This window comes from Mycena indigotica, assembly GCF_014461135.1.
Source record: "Mycena indigotica strain 171206Taipei chromosome Unknown Mind.scaff0017, whole genome shotgun sequence".
NCBI classification, from domain to species: Eukaryota; Fungi; Basidiomycota; class Agaricomycetes; order Agaricales; family Mycenaceae; genus Mycena; species Mycena indigotica.
Genome location: NW_023503016.1, coordinates 486,920 through 503,405, shown reverse-complemented (window position 1 = coordinate 503,405; position 16,486 = coordinate 486,920). Strand labels below are relative to the sequence as shown.

Sequence of the window (16,486 nt, the reverse complement as noted above, 5' to 3'; positions counted from 1 at the left end):
CAACAGACCAAACTCGGACAACCTTTGCTGAGCGTGTTCTTCAGATAACACGGCGGTGGTAGACGGTAAAGTTGTTCGGGATGAGAGCAAAAGCTAAAAGGCGTCACGCTTGTCATTTGTTTACACCGTTTTGCGTTCAGTATATCGTCTGCAAAGTCTGCCTAATAGGGTTTAGGCTTCAGGGTCGATGTGTCGCATAAATTTTGAATAGAGGACCAACGTTTCTTTCAAATTTCTTTGTGTGGGCGTGACCAGCAAATCTTTGCTTTCACCACCACCATGTCGGCCGCCCCGTTGCCGCCGCGCGTTAATACCCAAACAAAAGTCCTCGACACCGCACATGGTCGGATTCTATGCATAGCAGACATTCGTGGTCGTCTTTCAGCTCTCAATGACCTCGCTCGAGACGCGAATGCACAAGCCATTGTCCATACTGGCGATTTTGGCTTCTTTGAGGCTCCCTCACTCGAACGGATAAATGACCGCACCCTCCGACATCTCACGATGTATTCGCCACTCATTTCGACCTCCCAACGCACTCACCTCCTTGCCCCCGACAACCCGCCAGCTGTCATCCGCCAGACCGTCAATATTTCGCTACTTTCAGAGTTCCCCGTCCTTCTTTCCGGCCAAATAAAACTGCAAATCCCGGTTTTCACCGTTTGGGGTGCCTGTGAGGATGTTCAGGTCCTCGAAAAGTTCAGGTCTGGCGCATATGCAATCGACAACCTCCACGTTCTTGACGAAGCCACTACACGCTGCCTTGACCTTGGTGGCGTCAAATTACGACTATTAGGCCTGGGTGGCGCGTTGGTTCCCCATAAAATGTTTGACAATGGAGACGGACATGCGACAATTGCTGGTGGCCAGGGGACAATGTGGACCACTGCCCTCCAAATCGGAGAACTCGTCGACACTGCCCAACGTGTCTTTGATCCCACAGAAACGAGACTCCTCGTCACCCACGCAAGCCCCGGCAGGGAAGGCATCATGGCCCAGCTCGCACTGGTCGTCAAAGCCGACTTGACCATTTCGGCCGGCCTTCATTTCCGTTATGCTACCTCCTACAACGAGTTCAGCGTGCAAGGCGATTTTGAAGCATTCCGCACAAAGCTCACGCAGGGCAAGGAAGCTTTCGACAAAGTTTGGGAGAGTGTCAAGACCCAGGTTGACGCAGTCATCGACGAAAACCAACGCGTGTTATTAGACAAGGCCTTACATGTCCTTGACCGAGTACCGACCGCTGGGTCTGCCGACGAGCCTGCGTGGAAAAACTGCTGGAACTGGAATCTCTGTGATGCCGCTTATGGTTCCCTGATACTGGATGTGAAGGAGGGCCGGGTCAGTGCCGAGCTCAAGAGTCAGGGTGCGTCTTTTAGTTGCTCTTTATTTGATGTTGCCTGACACTCTTAGGCTTCAATTACGCGTATCGTCGTACTGCAACTGCTTCGGTGACCACACCCAACTCGCAAACGTCCGCTTTACCGGCGGCCTCGAAATCATCTACTCCTGTCCCTGTCGCGCAGCTTTCAAGCGCAGCTGCAGCAGACGCCTCCAAAGACAACTCTTCATCATCTACACCCGCTACAAAGCCAAATGGACTTACTCCGGCTGAGAAAGCTGAACGGGAAAAGCAAAAAAAGAAGGATAAAAAGGAGCGGAAAGACAAAGAGCGTGCTGAGAAGGCGCAGGCTGAGAAGGACAAGACTGAGAATGGAGATGCATCGACTTCTACTCCTGCCGCCGCCAAGTCTCCCGAGCCTGAAGACGTTAAATCGCCCATTACCGATGGTGGGGCACGAACGCCAAAAACAAATCGCCCACCGCGTAACCCATGGACGATATTCATGAAGTGGCCTACGGCTGTGGCACTAACGGATGCTGATATCAAAGAGTTCTTTGGCGAAGCCAAGGATGGGGGTGCGTTTATTCTATTTTTTCTTCGAAACCTTCCTGATTCCTGACTCATCATTTAGATCACCAAAATTAACCTACCACCTCCTTTTGCTAATAGACCAATGCGTCTGGGTTATATCGAGTTCGGCGACGAAGAAGCGATGCGTGCGGGCCTGGACAAGCACATTCCTGTGCGTGTGGACTTGTTTTTCCCCCGAGAGAATCTAAACTGACTTGGATATTGCAGAAAATCAAAGATGTGGTCCCCGAAGTTAAGCAGGCGCTTGATCGTGAGCAGCGTTTCGGTGGAGGCAACAACAATGAGTCCGGCCCAGCTGGCCGCGGCGGTGGTCCGAATGGCCGTGGGGGACGTGGTGGGCGAGGTGGCGGAGGCTTTGCCGCTCGAGGGTTTGCTGCTGCTGGCTTAACAAGAGGCGCACCAAGAGGAGGGGGGACCAGGTGCCGCTGGCTCGGAGGCAGCGTCCTGAAAAAACTTTGTTTGGGACTTGGAATAGGCCAAGATGGATGTCACGCCATGCCTCGGCTGCTTTTTTGCTTGCATTTGCGACAGCGACATGAATGGGTGCTTACTTCACAGTGAGTAGGTATTACGACTAGGATATTCTCTACATTCGCCGCGTTAGTTTGTTTTCTACATTGCGCTGTGTCTATACGATGCTTTTTGGTTATTGAAAGAACATTCCGTTTACGCCGACCAGTTTTCATAGCCAATTTACAGTCCTTCAAATTAGATTCAGTGTCCCTAACAGCCCCGTAAGGAGAAAAACGAGCGATGGGATGTCTGCCAAGGCACAAAACTATATGTACACGCAGAGCTGTAGCTAAGAATATGGTAGTAGTAGTCGTATCTATCATGTCCGATGTGCGTCCGTCCATTCGGTAGTAGTAGGGAAATAGTAGCAATCAAGGTGAGACCCACGTTTAAGCAAGCACGAACGCAGCGCCACCCAATACGGCCATCATCACGGTAACCACCCCGACCCGCATAGGGACACTAGCGTCGTTTGTGTTGTTGCTTCCGCCATTCCCGCCACCATTGCCTCCATTACCGCCCGAACCATTACCTCCACCTCCACCGCCAGCACTGCCCGAGGGACCCGGGGCACCAGAGCTCGCTTTGGGGGTGAAAACCGCGCTCGGGCTGGTGAGACATTGGGAGACAGCTGAACTTGGCGCAACGACGTTGGCCGGCGACGACTTGACCGAGTCGGAGAGCGTTGCATTGCCCGCGAAGTCGCAAGAAGTGGCCGCACGAGCGGTTAGCTCGTAGTATTGGGAGAAGGCATAAGAGAGACGAGTGGCTAAATGGAAAAAGATGAGACTGTTGAATGCCAAAGTCGCAAAGATAAACGCACCAGGGTCACAGCTAGCAACTGTCCCATACACACCAGTGGTCCCGTTTGTTCCAATATCCGCACAACTGCCTCCGACTTGACCAAGCAGGCTGCAGACGACCCCCGTCAACGTGCCCAAGACAACATTGAAGTCGCTGGTCGCAGGCTTGAACAAGCACGGAAGCTTGTTATGGAGACAGGTGCAGGCATCCGTGTTTGGTGTTGGCGGGATGGTAGTGCTCGCTTCCAAAGCATTGTTCTCTGCGGGACACGTCCCGAAAGTTGAGGCAGGGACAGACGACTTTGCGGGCGTGGTGGGCAGGGAGGTCAGTTTGCCGTATTGGGAGACAAGGTTGTCGAAGTCGGCATTGGTGGTTACAGTCTTGTTGTCCGACGACAAAGTCGCCATGCCAAACTCATGGCCTCCCGCAGCAGCAGGGAAGTAGCTGAATGCGATGCCTCCCGACCACACATCGCTCATAGGAGTAGCGAAGAGGGTGCCGACTTCGGTCCAGGGCCGTGTACCAGGATTGCAGTTCTCTGAGCCATACTCGGAGAAGTAAGCCGCGACGTTATAGTCTTTGAACTCGTCGTTGAGCGTGTTGTAGGTGGTTGTGGGGGCATTGCCGCACCATGCGCTGCGGGAAGAGTGAGACCTTATAAATCAAAAGCTGTTAGGCACGCACTAGTTGTTAAGCCCGAATAAGTCAATGCTGGTGCTACCGTCGTTCTTTCCAGACGGGTCGCAAGATAGGTAGGCGGACACCGCATCACGGAACGAGGATGCTCCGTCGATATCAGCATAGCCAATGAGCGCAGAGGATCCAATGGAGTTAAGGTAAGCTTTGGTGTCGCGGGCAGCAGCTTTGAGGAAGGGGGCGGCGTTGGTGGCGTCAGCAGTCAGAACTTCATTGCCAACGTTGTATGCAAGGATGTTGTCGTATTTGTTGAAAAGATTGATTGTGTCGATGTACTACGACCAGTCAGGAGGGCTGGGCAGGGCCAAGGATAACATACCTGGTTAAGTAGATTCGTGCTCCAGGTAGGCAGGGTAGTATCAATGGAGCCATTGAGAGCTAACAATGGTCAGTCAAAGAAGGACAGAGTCGGAACAAAACACACGAAGCGTCAAGTCCAGGCTTAAGAAAAGTAATTTTAGCTGAACTGCGGACGAGGGAACGGAAGGGTCTTACATGACATAGATTCCCGCCCCACTGAGCGCAGCCATACACGAGTCGTGGTTAAGCCGGGAGTCGACAGAATACGCCCGAATAGCATTGATTCCGAGTTTTTGCAGGTTGGGGAGGTCGCGAGCGCAGGCAGCCGAATCAGCCAGATTGTCCACATCTAAGCAGCAACATGGTCAGAGGAGCCGACTTGACAAAAGAGAACACACAGGTAGAAGGATTTCCGAGTGGGTTGTCGGGGCCAGGAATGACAATGCCTGAGGCGGGCTTCGTCAGCGCTGCTTGTGAAACTGGAATGACCATGTACCCTGAGTCTGGTAGGCTAGACCTTTGATGAAAAACCTCGTCCCGTTCTCGTCGTAGAGGTAGCGGCCCGTTCGAGTGATTTTGGGGAGGGCAATGGTGGCTGGAATACTCGCGAGGAGTGCAGGAAGCAGCGTGTTGCGTAGCTTCATCGTCTACGGGTATTGGGTAGGAAGGAGGGGAGAGGCAAGAAGCGTAAGAAAGGGGAATGTGCAGGGCGTGAATGAAGGAGGAGCGACGTAGAGGGGGAGAAGAATAATGCACGACAGGCGTGGCGGCGAGCGGCAATGATTCCTGTCAGTTTCTGTGAAGAGCTGTACTAGAGCTGTTCTTGGCCGGTCGCGTGACGGTCACATCCGTGATGGCCACATCCGTGATGGCCGCACTGCCAATGACGTCGTCTGACCCTCATTTGACAGTCGGTGTGACGCCAGCTTAAACTCGAAGCTTTTCCTTGGCTTTCGTCTTACTCCATCTACCGCCCCAATACTATAAGGTGCGCCCAAGCTGCCCAGTTCGCGCCCAAGAACTAACACGGCTTAGACCAACCCAACCCAACCATGATGCGCTCTGCCCTCCTCCGCTCTTCTGCCCCAGCTGCCAAACGCTACGCCAGCTCATCCACATCCGCGGCAGCAAAGTCAAGCACCAGCGCATCCCACACAACCGACACATATACCAAAGAGGTGGATTCGACCCCGGCCACAGACCCCAAAGTCCACCGCGTCGATCCTAGCTCGGAACGCGTCCAGAAACCCTACGAGGCGCCGTCGAATCCATACAGCCAGACCGGAGTTGAGGCTGGTGTTAAGAATGCCCAAGGAAAGCCGGAGACGAAGAAACAACAATAAACACGAGTGGGGGGTTGAATGCTGAATCAAAATGAGGCATGAATAGTGGTTTTGGTGCGTTGGCTAGTGGCAATCTCTCTAGTCAAACTGACGATTGGTTTTCTCCCAGCCACTTCTTGAAACCAAGTGTATTATTGCTTTATTTACGTTGCATGATTGGTGCTGTCTACACACTGAGCTCGAAATCCAAATCGTTATCGTTACTTTCAAAGTTGGCCCCGCAGGATATAACCCTCGTCATTCCCGGCAAATTTTCAGCACTGCTTTACGAACAATACCCAGCTTCTCAAAGCTCGTTGCTGTAAACGTGAACCGGATAGGCCGCTTGAATTATCCATGGCTGCCTAATGTTGCCTCTCCATGAGCAACAGATCGGACAGAAGATTTACTCTTTTAAGTTTTGACTCAGGTGTTCTTTGGGCCGGCATCTGCGACACCAAAGCTCAACGGTATTGAGTTTGACGATGATCGGGTTGGTCAAACCTTTGAAGCGCGTTATATGGGATTTCGGCTCGGCTCAGAGGGATTTGGCAGGCATCGTCAGAGAAGGAAGATGGCCATGATGTCAATGGGTTGTACAAAATGAAGGTATGAGGGGGACTGTGTGCATGCGCCATAGAGGGAAACCAGTTTTGTGACTTGGGTGCGTTTTGGCAACTATTTGGACCCGGAATTTTGCAGGACGTATCTGCTTGCAGACGCAGAAGACGTTGATTTTATGCTGCAGTCCTTGGCAACAAATCGAGTGTGGCCTCCAGAGGTGGATTACGGGCGTAAAGTGGAATCAGAACAACTGGTGTTTTCGAGGATATGTAGTCGTGGGCGTCGAAGCCCGTGAACAGCTATCATTTTTTTAGTAGCAACAGCATGAATATATAGACTGTTATTTCTTAACTTTCCTAATCCGCTCTCGTTCTTTGCTCTTCACACTACTTTTCCCAGCTCCCTTGCCTCCAAATCCACCAGGGACTTGGCTCTTGACCTTCATCCGCATTCTCATTTTCTTTTCCGCCCTCCTACTCTCCCTATCTTTGTCTGCTTTCTTCGCAGCCTTGCGCTCTTCTTTGCCGAGATGCACAAGTCGCTCGCCCAATGTTGGATCCCCGCGTTTAGTCGTTTTACTGGTTGGCGATATGATGGGCTGGACAACAGAGTCGGATGCTGGTTTAGACGAAGTGCTTTTCGTTGTGGTAGCTCTGCATCGCTGGACTCGTAGGACGCGTTTCGCAAATTTGAGCTTCTTCTTCCCTTCGTCCGTCTTGGAAAGGGAGAGAACCTCGTCGACGCATTCGCGGTCCTGTGATCAAGATGATGAGCGCATTGCAGCATGAGCGGAAGAGTAAACCGACCGAAAACCGCACATAACCAAACCCTTTCCCGAGTTGTGTTTCTGGGTCGCGGATGAGGCGGACGCTTTGAACCCATCTTGCTGCTTGTTTAGTTTCGTCGTTGGCAGAGTCAGGGGCTGGTCCTCGCTCGCCAGCGACCACACCTTCGAAAAACTCCATCACATCTCGCTCTTGCGAACCAAACTCCAGGTTTCCAATGAAAAGGGAGAATTTCGGGTCGCCCGTGGCACCGATGGCGTCCAAATTGGATTGTGAGTTCGAATTTGGTTGTTGCTGGCCACAAACATCGACACGGATAGCAACGTCTAAGAATGAAGAGAAATTTGCTGCACGTGCGATCTCAAGAGCAGCATTATAAGGGTCGGACCCGTCCATATCAACATCATTGTCTCGCTGTACTGGATGTGCCAGAACAACGTAGGCGTTGACGCCCCGTCCTTCGGAGTGGAACTCCCCCTTGATAAACATGACCTTTTTCTTTTGAGCAGGCGTGAGATACTCCTTCGGCTTTTCTTCTTCTTTTGTTGCATCGTCTCGCCATTTGGCTGCCCGCGACTTGCTATGCTCAGAGGCATTGGCGTTGGGAGCAGGTTTCGACCCGTCTTTGTTGGAAGTCGGCCCATTGGATGGCTTTTGGTATGCTACGGAGCGGAAGCGGACGGATTCTATCTTGATTTTTCCTTGACTGGGTGGTGGAAGGAAGGAGAGAATGTGTCGTGAAAGTTGTTTTTTGAGTGACTGTAGGGAGTGAGAATGCGGAAGGACAGTTTCAAAGCCTTACTTTCTTCTCTGCAACTTCTACTGGAAGCCCTCCAACGAACAGAGTTCGAGCGTTTCGCTGCGCTGCCGATTCGTCTTCGGGCACGAATTTATCCTTCTTTTTGCTGGTTTTCACACGCACGCGTTTGGCAGAGGATAGGAGTGATTCGTGGGTTGGTGGAGGTGCATCCGATTCATCGTCGACTTCGACTTCAGACCCGCCGGCATCTGAATTATTACTATCTTCTCTGTTGGACTGGTCGGGTTGCCTTTTCTGACTTTTAAGAAGGTATGCATTTTCCAAATCATCGTTATCGTCCTCAGAGTCGTCAGGCTCCGGAGAGCTTTGGGGTACAGGTGTTGGAGACTTTCTCGGCTTTTTCGAAGACTTGGTTGGCTTGGTTTCGACTGGCAATTTTATGGGGCTGCCGGATTTAGCTCGTTTCGTATTCTTTTCGCCATGAGATTCCTGGATTTTTCGCTTCTTTGTTGGCGGTTGGGTTGATGTAGCAGGGATGCTGGAATTTTGTGGCGGAATGGGCTATAAACTGCATCAAGTCTTGTTTCGAGAGCAGACTAATGGGACGGACATTGGATTTAAACAGTGCATCCAGCTCCGAGTCAACTTTCTTGGGTTTTCCAAGAAGAAGGGCGGAAAGGCTCATTTTTTGAAGCACAAGTTGCGCTCAAATTCGGAAGGCTGAAAGTGTGGGTCACGCGTGACCTGCCTTCAGACGACGATGAAGTTATTCGTTCTCTCAGCTCTCTTGTCTGCTGCTTTGGCCTTCTCCAACACAGCTCCGGTTATCTCGTGGTCCTCTCACAGGTTAGTGGAATATCAACCGTAAATATATGCTGAGACGTGGTTCATAGCTCGACCTTATTGGATTCGTTACCTTCAAAGTTTACCTTGGATGCCTTGCTGTCAAGTACAGACATTTGTGGGCACGATGCGGTAGTCTTCATTGACCAACCCGAGGCATTACTTTCCATCTTATTCACGAAGCACTACTGACCTGCATTTTCAGCTACGCGCCTCAGATTTGCGTTCTCTATCTCCGACTAGCCACCTGGCTCGTTCCCTCGCATCGGCGCCTTCATCCCGCCAACTACCATATGTACCAAACCACGGTCACAACGTCCCACAACTCTTGGAGACTACTGCGGCTCGGTGTAACTCTCAATATGTCTCCTATGCGCCAGGATATGGTTCGTCTTTGTCAGGGAGCGCAAAACATTTGTTGGCGTTGACATTCCCACCTCTGGATGGGCTCGCGAAGGATCGCAAAGAAGCTCTTTTGAAACACGGTGCGTGTCTTCTCTGCAATGAAATTTACCATTAAGCATCTACTTATTTTAGACGACATACTCTCCACTGAACTTGCTCGAATTGCAACCCTCTTCCCGCACCATATTGTCATATATACCAGCTCCGCGTCACTCTCAAAGCGCAGCACGCCTGTAAACTTGCGGGCTGCTCCTAGTCCGTCGAGTAAAGGCGGTATCTTGGCCCACTATCAACTGCTGACTCCGGGTCTGATTACGGCTCTAATCATTACGCTTTTTGTTCTCCTTCCGATTATTATGCTCGGTATCAATGCCCTCGGGAGCATCCAGAGCCCGTTGCGTGTCGATCCTCCCAAGGGCTTTGATGCAGTTGAGAAGAAGAATCAGTAATAGCATTGAATGGACTTTTTTTGCGAGATAATATACCCCGTGTATCGTCCTCAAGCCTTAGTTCACTGAAGACAATAATAATACAAGGGCCAAGAGCGATGACGAAAACTCTCCGAATGACCGTGACATAGGTGTGACAGGCAACCACGATGACTACGCTCAGCCCTGTGGCATCGACCTCGCGTATTCCAGCCCCAGAGCCCCGTCACTCCCGGCGGCTCAGCCTCAAGGCTCTTTCTCTTTCCATTGACGGAAGCGGTGGTCTATCCTCTAGCACGCGGGCAAACACGACTCCCAATGGCAAACAGTCATCTGCTCGGCCGAAGAAACGAAAGAGTCCGGATTTGCATGAGGATGGCGTGGTCAAGAAGAGTAGAGTCAGTGCCAGCGGGAATGCGTCAACCCGGTTAAGAGAACGATATTCGGCCGAGGTACATACTGTTTAACCTCCCTTGACTTGTGGTTTTTTTGTGACCCGGATTGTCGATTGTCGCTAACCCCATTCAATTAGAGCATAAACTCGTCGACTCCGACTCCAACACCGACTCGTAAGAGCAGAACGAAAGCCACTGCGTCACCCCAGCCGACAGACTCGCCCGGCCATGTTCCCGTTCATAACACGAGAAGTAGTGGGCTTCCCATCGAGCCTGTTTTTGCTGAAACCACCGACCGTAAAACCCCGAAGAAGAAGACGACGAAAGCCAAGACCAGGCAGCAACAACAAGCGCAGGCGCAAACGTTGGTACCGCCCTTGGGGATGCGGAGGTTGACGAGGCGGACAGCTCAGTTGTTGGCGAATGTAAGTTCTTTTTTTGCAGTTATTGAAATTGTTTCTCATTCACATGCTCAGGCGGCGGCTTCAGCGACGACAAGCGCATCATCGTCAAAACCACTCTCCCAAAATCAAAACCCGATGACCCTTCGGCCTACTCTTTCCCTCTCCGCCAACAACGGTACCGCAAGTCGAGGAACAAGCCCTGCGCCCAGTCGCTTAGATGAAATCGATATGGGTGTCAGTCCAGTGCGGGAACGAACTGACGTTCTTTGGTCTACGAAGAAAGTTGTGGTGAAGATGGAGCCAATAGAAATGGAGTTGGATGTCGATATCGATTTAGAAAAGGGCAAGGAGAAAGAAAGGGAGCTGGTTTGTGTGCCTGTCGAGGAGGTGGACGTTGAAATGCCTTTGCGTGGTGAGTGCACTTCGCCTTATCATTCGAATGATGATGCTTAAGATTCCTTTCCAGCAACTCCACCCACAACAACACGAAAGATAAGCAACGGAAGCCAAACTTCCCCCGCCAGCAGTCCAGTGTTGTCAGCAGTCAATCCATCGTCGCCTCCTTTGACGTGTCCCGCCTCACCTCCCACCCTCCCCACCTCAATATCCACCCTTACTCCTTTAATAACTACGACTCCGATCCCAACCAGTCCTACATCCCCGACTCTCTCTCCGACTTCCCCCATATCCATAGCCGCTTCACTACCACCACTGATACGGGCACTTTCTCCTGAAGACTTTGCGCCATCACCATTCGTCGCACCGACTTCGGCACCAGCGCCACTATTAGCGCCCACGGCTGACTCAACTTGGAGTAGCGATGCAACAGATGACTCCGCACAGCCCAGCTCAATTGCGACATTTACCGCTCCTGACGGTTCCCCCATAGAATTAGACTTGAGCGCTGCCAGCCCTGTGGCGGTTTCTCCCGCCTGGACATTACCTCGAGAACGGGAGAATCTGCCTCCGCCTCTTTCTCAGGAGCAACCATCTCAGTCGCAGTCCTTTGGGTACCCAAATGCAAACGCGTATAGCACCTTTTCCGAACGCCATACACACACAATCGAGTGGAATGCCCTCATGCTCAGAAGGCGAAAGGCAGGGGAGAGAGCCGAGGCAGATGAATGGGAACGGCGTCAGGCTGAGGAGAATCAGAGTCATGGGATGATTCGAATGGGAAGGACAAGAACCAGCAGTGTCAGCCCGTTGTTGTTGGCGTTCGAACCTCAGGCGGAACCGGTCGAGCCAGTTCAATTGGATCCCCCTGCCCTCGCTGAACCGTCAAACGTGGAACAACCGCTTGATAATTCTGCTGCTGTTACTACAGCTCCAGAGAGTGCTGCTCCTAGCGCTCAGAACCAGGCACAAGAGGCATTATATGAGAACCCATACCACATGGAGGATTTAGGTCCTGAGCCAATGTCAAACTGGCATACTTCCTGGGGTGTGTGGAAGATTGCTTGTCGGTTTAGGGTCTGGGAAATGTGCGTCAAGATGCATTTTCATTTGCTGGTCGCTAATTCATTTTCATAGGCGCTCGAGATACAGCCCTGCACTCATCCGCTCGCTGGTAAGCCGAGAAGCGGACGAGTTTTTCAGTGCCACGGGCAAACCACATCCGCAAGCACTGATGTTCATGGACGAAGAGTATTATGACTGGGAGCTTGAAGAAAGCGATGGTGACGGAGAAGCCAGTGGGGAAGACGAGGATGCGGATGATGAAATTGACGCAGAAGGCGAGATTGACGATGATCAGTCGCAGTCTTTCGTTGTGGATCCTCCGCCACCTCCAGCGGCTGCGGGGGAAGAAAATAATGGCCGAATATCGGCATTTTTCTCCCAGAGTCCGCAACAAATTGCGCTACCTCAACTCCCCCCGCCTCCACTGAGCTCGCTACGGGTTCCACTGCTTCGTGCGGTTTACACCGACATCCCGATATCGGAAACGAATGCGACGGTGAATAACCCGTTTGCGAAGGGCACTGCAGTCGACCGTGTGCGACGGGCGTTATGGGCTGGGAAGACACCTGAACAAGGTTTATTTAGCAGTGTGGATGGGTTCCCAAGTAAAGGGACGTTGGAGAGGAGACAGCCAATGCCAAGGGCGAGGCCACATCCGATGTACATGGCCATGGCCAACGGGCATCAAAGCCAAGAATTCGCTGCGACGACTCCAACTTCACCAGAGCGATTCGACATGCCGATGCCTGACGCAGATCATGCTGCTTGGGAAGAGTTTCTGAAGAATGTGGGCGGAGAGGAGACCAGTAATTCTCCGTCCGCTATGGACGTTGACGTCCGGGAAGATGAAGGGAGCGGTGGGCGTGGCGGTACAAGTGGCGGCGTTTCTTTAGGCCTTTTGCCTACCTCGACTCCGTCATCACCGACTAATGCAACATTTGCGTGGCACGATCTTGAACGCGATAAGGAGGCGGAGAACTCCCTAAGTTTCGCGTTGGGCGTTTGACGGGTGGAAAACAAAGGGAAGGACATTTTTTCCGGCATACACATGGTTAATATCGCTGCATTTGCTTCTCTCGATTACCCTACTCATTATAGCATAGCTGCTTTTTGTATAGTTGTACTTATCAGTGCTTTCAGAATCAAATCGTTGGTGGAAGGACGGCTGGCTTGATTCTGGGAAGCCAAGGGTGTCAGCACCAAATAGCACCTGTTGTTTCAAGATGCGGTCTGGACTGCTTTGGTCTTCAAAGCTGTTTCAGGCCAACAAGCTGAATTTGATACCATTTGGAATAGCGGTCGGTAATCAGGAGTAAGTACAAATTGGAGTGTGTTGATGCAAGAGAGCCTGAGGCCTGAGTGCCTCGTAGAGTTGAACTTGATTCAGAAGCCCCCACTGGCACCGGGACCCGCCCGACTCCCTGTTATGTTAACGTTACAGTACTAACTACTCTAACATAGCACAGAACTTGAACGGTTGGTAATTAGAGTAGCTATCAGTGCATTGGAGTGTGTACGGCATGGTAATGCAAGTGTCTGCAAAGAAATCTAACTCTTATTGTGATTTAGAGTTGGTTTTTCAAGTTGAACGTTGAGTGACTGTGACTCCCTGTTACACTCCTACAGAAAACCATCATCATGTTGACCAGAATCGGCAACTATTGGGTTTTTGTCGCGTGCCTGCTGTCCACTTCATGTCTCTCGTGCTACTGGTACTACTCGTCTACTCGCTCCCACTCCGTGTCATCAATCACCAATGTTTTGCCCGATGTTGCTTCCAGTTGCTGCTCTTTCCCACAAGCTCCCTCCATCTTCTCCCCCGACGCCAAGTTCCTGTCGTATCTTCCGCATAGTGGCCTCCACAATCAACGCATTGCACTCGAAAACGCGCTCATTCTTGGTAAACTGACCAACCGGACTGTGCTTGTCCCGCCTTTGCGTCTCGGCTCGAATCCCATTCGATATGTGAGCTCCGACAAGCTGCAAATCATCCTCGCGCTTGCAGAGAAGACGGGACTACGACATTGCCCCAAGCTTCGCTCTAGCTTCATCCCGCCAGAATGTCTAGACCAAGACTCGTTCACGCATGTCTCTCCCGCCTGGCTCTTCAATTTGAGCAGCTGGGACGTGATTTATCTCGACAAACTCTCGCCAAGTGCCATGAATCTCGACACAACTGACATTCTGGACTTCCACGACACCCATCCATATCAATACCGCTTCTTAGACACAAACCGCGACTTGGCGACACTCAAACACAAGTACGATGAAGTTGTCTACATCCCCGACCTCGCAAACAGCTCCCATAAGCTTCTTCAGCTGGGTAGTCTCTTCGGCTCTTCCCGGCTCAGACTGCGGCTCAAGGAGAACAAGCGAATCCGTACCAAAGTCCGGCGTAGCATGGCATTTGCAAGTCCAGAGCTGCTAGCCGTAGCAAGCGACATTCACAAGTCGATGGGTGGGTATTACTTCGGCGCGCATATCAGAGTCGGCGACGGAGAGTTTCAAGAGAAACGCGACCAGACCATCCAGCAAGTGCACCAAAAGTTGACGAACGAGCTCCTTGAGCGCAATACAACTTGGCAACATTCTTCCCGCTGCCACGGCCCGGCGCTGTACATCTCCACGGACGTCCCCAATGCCGCAACCGACCCGCTTTTCGCCACTCTTCGACAAAGTTTTCCCTGTACCTATTTCCTTTCCGACTTTGCTGCTCACCATCTCGCGGGAATGCGAAACACGTACGATGGATTGGCGATGTGGCCGTTTCTGGTGCCGCTGGTGGACGCGATGGTGGTGGGGCGGGCGGAGGTGGTGGTGGGGACGGAGAACAGCACATTTAGCCAGTTTATCGAGGATGTGCTGTGGAGAGTGCATCGGGGGTTGGGGATAGCAGAGCGGGGATAGCGGGACAACGGAGCAGCAGTTTATGGAACTCAGAAGTCCACCGAGGGTTGGAGATAGCAGAGCGAGGATAAAATCAACGGTAGACTGATACAAAAACATGATTTTGAGGGACATCATGATTCAAGTTCAAGTTGTTGACTCAGAATCTTGCAAGTTGACTCGGAAAGAGCATGAAGTCTACAATGACTTCGACCACAAGGTTTTGAAGCCGATGCAAAAATCGCACGAGAATTTCAATACTGGCCTGCTTGACTAATGCTTGACAAAGCTTCAAGAGTAACAAGGCGTAAGCTCGTTTGTTGTATTTGTTTGTCACGTGGCGTCATTTGTTTTCATCTTCTGCCACCATAACATGGCTGGCAACTACCCCTCCCCCTCCCTTCCCCCGTCGCAGAGCTTGGCCGTCGCCGCCCCCTTTGAGGACCCTGATAATTGGGGAATGCTTGGAGTATAACTCTTGAACCTTCACACGGACAAAAAACTAACTAGACGTAGGCTGACTATGGCACTGAACATGCCAAGGCTATTCCCCGGTACACCACTGGTATACCCATCCCTGGCACTAATTATATGTGTGTCATCTGGGCCAACCGTTCGACGATGATATCCGGCGTCTGGCAATACCACATTGCGCAGGAACAGTCTCCTCTGGTTCCACTGGCCATTTCTTCGTTGCAAAGGAATGGGGTGACTTTCATGTGGTGCACCATGGGTGATTGGCAGAATGAACCGGACGCGGGGGCATGGTGTAAGTCATTATTTGACTCAACACACCGTTGTATTGACTCTCTACTTAGCTACGACTAAGACGCTACTCGGGACACCGGGTCATCTCGTCGGTCTGAAAATCAATGGTAAACGCTACGAGGCTAGTGAAGCCTTCCCGGACGCCCCCCGGCACGACACGGTTGCTCGCCCAAGCACTCTCATTCGATTGGGGAATTGATCTCAGGCTCTAGCGCCTCGTGTATATCATTCATATCAATACCACTTCTTGGACGCGACCTGGCGACGCTCAAAGACAAGTAAAATGAAGTTCTCTATATCCCCTACCTCGCGAACAGCTCCCAGAAGCTTCTTCTTCGGCCCAGACTGCGGCTCAAAGAGAACAAACGGATTCGTCCCCAAATCTGGCGGAGCATATATAGCATTTGCAAGTCCCGAGTTATTGGCTATAGCGAGCGAGATCGAGAAGTCGATGGGCGGATATTGGTCCGAATATCAGAGTCGGCGACGGAGAGTTCCAAGAGAACCGCGACGGAACCATGCAGCAAGTGCACCAAAAGTTAACTGATGAGCTCCTCAAGCTCAATCTATCTTCGCAACGTCCACCACTCTATACCTCCACTCACGTCCCCAATGCCGCAACCGACCCGCTTTTCGCCACTCTTCGGCAGAGTTTTTCCTGGACCTATTTCCTTTCCGACTTTCCTGCTCATCATCTCGCGGGAATGCGGAATACGTACGATGGACTGGCGATGTGGCCAGCTGGTGGACGCGATGGTAGTGGGGTGGGCGGAGGTGGTGGTGTGGATTGAGAACAGCACATTTAGCCAGTTTATTGAAGATGTGCTGTGGAGAGTGCATCGAGGGTCGGAGATAGCAGAGTGAGGATTATGATAGCGGGACAACGGAGGTGGTGTGGTGGTTGGCCAACTTGGGACTGAGAGCAGCAGTTTATCGAGGATGTGCTGTGGAACTTGAAAGTTCACCGAGGGTTGAACATAGCAGAGCAAGGATAAAATCAACTGTAAACCGATACAAAAACATATGTAATGTTGACTTGATGTTCAAGTTGTTAATTAACTCTCGGATCAGCGGAGGGTGTATGATGTGCATCATGATTCAAGTTCAAGTTCGAATTCAAGTTGGAGCCTTGGGGGTGCTGTTGACCCAGGAACTTGCAAGTCGACTGGGAATTTAGAAAGATCATGAAGCCTACAATGACGCGATTTGAAGCCGA

At 51.6% G+C, this 16,486-nt stretch overlaps 8 protein-coding genes across 8 annotated transcripts; 6 read left to right on the top strand and 2 right to left on the bottom strand.

Moving 5' to 3' along the window:
- Positions 1 to 279: 279 nt before the first annotated feature.
- MIND_01384300 (DUF2433 domain-containing protein) lies at positions 280 to 1,990 on the top strand (the record flags this gene model as incomplete). Its single annotated transcript, XM_037370259.1, has 3 exons — positions 280 to 1,366; positions 1,414 to 1,920; positions 1,977 to 1,990. 3 exons carry the CDS (start codon positions 280 to 282, stop codon positions 1,988 to 1,990), a joined length of 1,608 nt encoding a protein of 535 aa, XP_037213260.1.
- Positions 1,991 to 2,838: 848 nt separating this feature from the next.
- MIND_01384100 (1,3-beta-glucanosyltransferase) lies at positions 2,839 to 4,893 on the bottom strand (the record flags this gene model as incomplete). Its single annotated transcript, XM_037370258.1, has 8 exons — positions 2,839 to 3,218; positions 3,273 to 3,889; positions 3,938 to 4,224; positions 4,269 to 4,327; positions 4,374 to 4,390; positions 4,445 to 4,598; positions 4,648 to 4,695; positions 4,746 to 4,893. The coding sequence occupies 8 exons, from the start codon at positions 4,891 to 4,893 to the stop codon at positions 2,839 to 2,841; spliced, it is 1,710 nt and encodes a 569-aa protein (XP_037213259.1).
- Positions 4,894 to 5,301: 408 nt separating this feature from the next.
- On the top strand, positions 5,302 to 5,592 carry MIND_01384000 (uncharacterized protein; the record flags this gene model as incomplete). Its single annotated transcript, XM_037370257.1, has 1 exon — positions 5,302 to 5,592. The coding sequence occupies one exon, from the start codon at positions 5,302 to 5,304 to the stop codon at positions 5,590 to 5,592; it is 291 nt and encodes a 96-aa protein (XP_037213258.1).
- Positions 5,593 to 6,308: 716 nt separating this feature from the next.
- MIND_01383900 (RRM domain-containing protein) lies at positions 6,309 to 8,365 on the bottom strand (the record flags this gene model as incomplete). Its single annotated transcript, XM_037370256.1, has 6 exons — positions 6,309 to 6,434; positions 6,488 to 6,889; positions 6,942 to 7,679; positions 7,723 to 7,928; positions 7,980 to 8,241; positions 8,291 to 8,365. The coding sequence occupies 6 exons, from the start codon at positions 8,363 to 8,365 to the stop codon at positions 6,309 to 6,311; spliced, it is 1,809 nt and encodes a 602-aa protein (XP_037213257.1).
- A 75-nt stretch (positions 8,366 to 8,440) lies between these two features.
- On the top strand, positions 8,441 to 9,377 carry MIND_01383800 (uncharacterized protein; the record flags this gene model as incomplete). The annotated part of the gene is made up of 4 exons (XM_037370255.1): positions 8,441 to 8,526; positions 8,574 to 8,679; positions 8,729 to 9,008; positions 9,061 to 9,377. The coding sequence occupies 4 exons, from the start codon at positions 8,441 to 8,443 to the stop codon at positions 9,375 to 9,377; spliced, it is 789 nt and encodes a 262-aa protein (XP_037213256.1).
- A 140-nt stretch (positions 9,378 to 9,517) lies between these two features.
- Positions 9,518 to 12,622, top strand: MIND_01383700 (uncharacterized protein; the record flags this gene model as incomplete). The annotated part of the gene is made up of 5 exons (XM_037370254.1): positions 9,518 to 9,808; positions 9,889 to 10,176; positions 10,228 to 10,567; positions 10,622 to 11,639; positions 11,689 to 12,622. Exons 1-5 carry the CDS (start codon positions 9,527 to 9,529, stop codon positions 12,620 to 12,622), a joined length of 2,862 nt encoding a protein of 953 aa, XP_037213255.1. The 5' UTR covers positions 9,518 to 9,526.
- Positions 12,623 to 13,254: 632 nt separating this feature from the next.
- Positions 13,255 to 14,523, top strand: MIND_01383600 (SAM domain-containing protein; the record flags this gene model as incomplete). Its single annotated transcript, XM_037370253.1, has 1 exon — positions 13,255 to 14,523. One exon carries the CDS (start codon positions 13,255 to 13,257, stop codon positions 14,521 to 14,523), a length of 1,269 nt encoding a protein of 422 aa, XP_037213254.1.
- A 337-nt stretch (positions 14,524 to 14,860) lies between these two features.
- MIND_01383500 (SAM domain-containing protein) lies at positions 14,861 to 16,061 on the top strand (the record flags this gene model as incomplete). The annotated part of the gene is made up of 5 exons (XM_037370252.1): positions 14,861 to 14,971; positions 15,019 to 15,271; positions 15,321 to 15,430; positions 15,483 to 15,548; positions 15,702 to 16,061. Exons 1-5 carry the CDS (start codon positions 14,876 to 14,878, stop codon positions 16,059 to 16,061), a joined length of 885 nt encoding a protein of 294 aa, XP_037213253.1. The 5' UTR covers positions 14,861 to 14,875.
- Between the last annotated feature and the right edge of the window lie 425 nt (positions 16,062 to 16,486).